The 830-nt window shown below is 60.1% G+C and overlaps 1 protein-coding gene across 1 annotated transcript in view; it reads left to right on the top strand.

Moving 5' to 3' along the window:
• The window catches only part of LOC111814619 (zinc finger protein 264-like), a 27,934-nt gene that overhangs the window by 7,310 nt on the left and 19,794 nt on the right, over positions 1–830 (top strand). The window contains exon 2 of the mRNA XM_023708497.1: positions 538–716. Coding sequence (XP_023564265.1) covers positions 538–716 — 179 coding nt within the window. The remainder of the gene's footprint in view (positions 1–537; positions 717–830) is intronic.

Below are 830 nucleotides of genomic sequence, written 5' to 3'. Positions count from 1 at the left end.
TTTGCTAAGCTTGTTCTAAGTAGGTGCTTTAGACCACTGAGCCATCTCACCAGCCCCTAAACTTTGCTTTTATTTATAAGTTTTTAACTATTTATTTGGTGCAGAGTCTAACTACGCAGTTCAGACGCATAACGATCCTCATGTCTCAGCTTCCCTGGGGCTGGGATTACAGGTGTGACCATCACACCGGGTTTCAGGGCGAGCCCTTCCTTGTTTTTAGTTGACTTTAAAAATCACTAATTTTAGCTGGGGGATCATAAACTTGAGCCCAGCTTGGGCAATTCAGCAAGACACCATTGGAAAATGAACACAGAAGTTGGGGTGAAGCTGGGGTGCTTGTAGTCTCACACTCAGGAGGCTGGGGCAGGAGGATCACCAGGACTCGGACACCAGCCTGGGCTGCAAAGTGAGCGCCAGGCCGGCCTCAACTGCACAGGGCCACCTCGTCTCAAAAGGATGAGAGAAAAACAAAGGCCGAAGCGGAGGGTGGCAAGTTTCAGCCCAGCCTGGGCAACTCGGTGAGCTGGCAAAATGTAGGAAGGGCTGCGGGCCGGGAAAGCCTCTGCTCGGACCACGGCTGTGTCGGCTGTGTCGAGCTGCTTCTCCGAGGCGGCGTCCGTCCCGGGCGCAGAGCCCTGCTGCGGGGGCTGCCCCGGCCCGGAGCCCGCGAAGCGGCCGGCCGGCCTCCAGCCCGCGGCTCGGGCCCTCCGCCCCGAGTGAGTGCAGGGGCCGCGGGGGGCTCCCGCCGTAGCCGTAGCCGTAGCGGAGGCCTTCGGTGCTCCTGAGAGAGGGCGCCGCGGGGGAGCGCGGGGGAGGCGGGGTGCTCTCCG

This window comes from Octodon degus, unplaced genomic scaffold (assembly GCF_000260255.1).
Source record: "Octodon degus isolate 3935 unplaced genomic scaffold, OctDeg1.0 scaffold00379, whole genome shotgun sequence".
NCBI lineage: Eukaryota > Metazoa > Chordata > Mammalia > Rodentia > Octodontidae > Octodon > Octodon degus.
The sequence above is the reverse complement of the archived record's forward strand: the minus strand, read 5'-3'. Positions and strand labels throughout refer to the sequence as shown.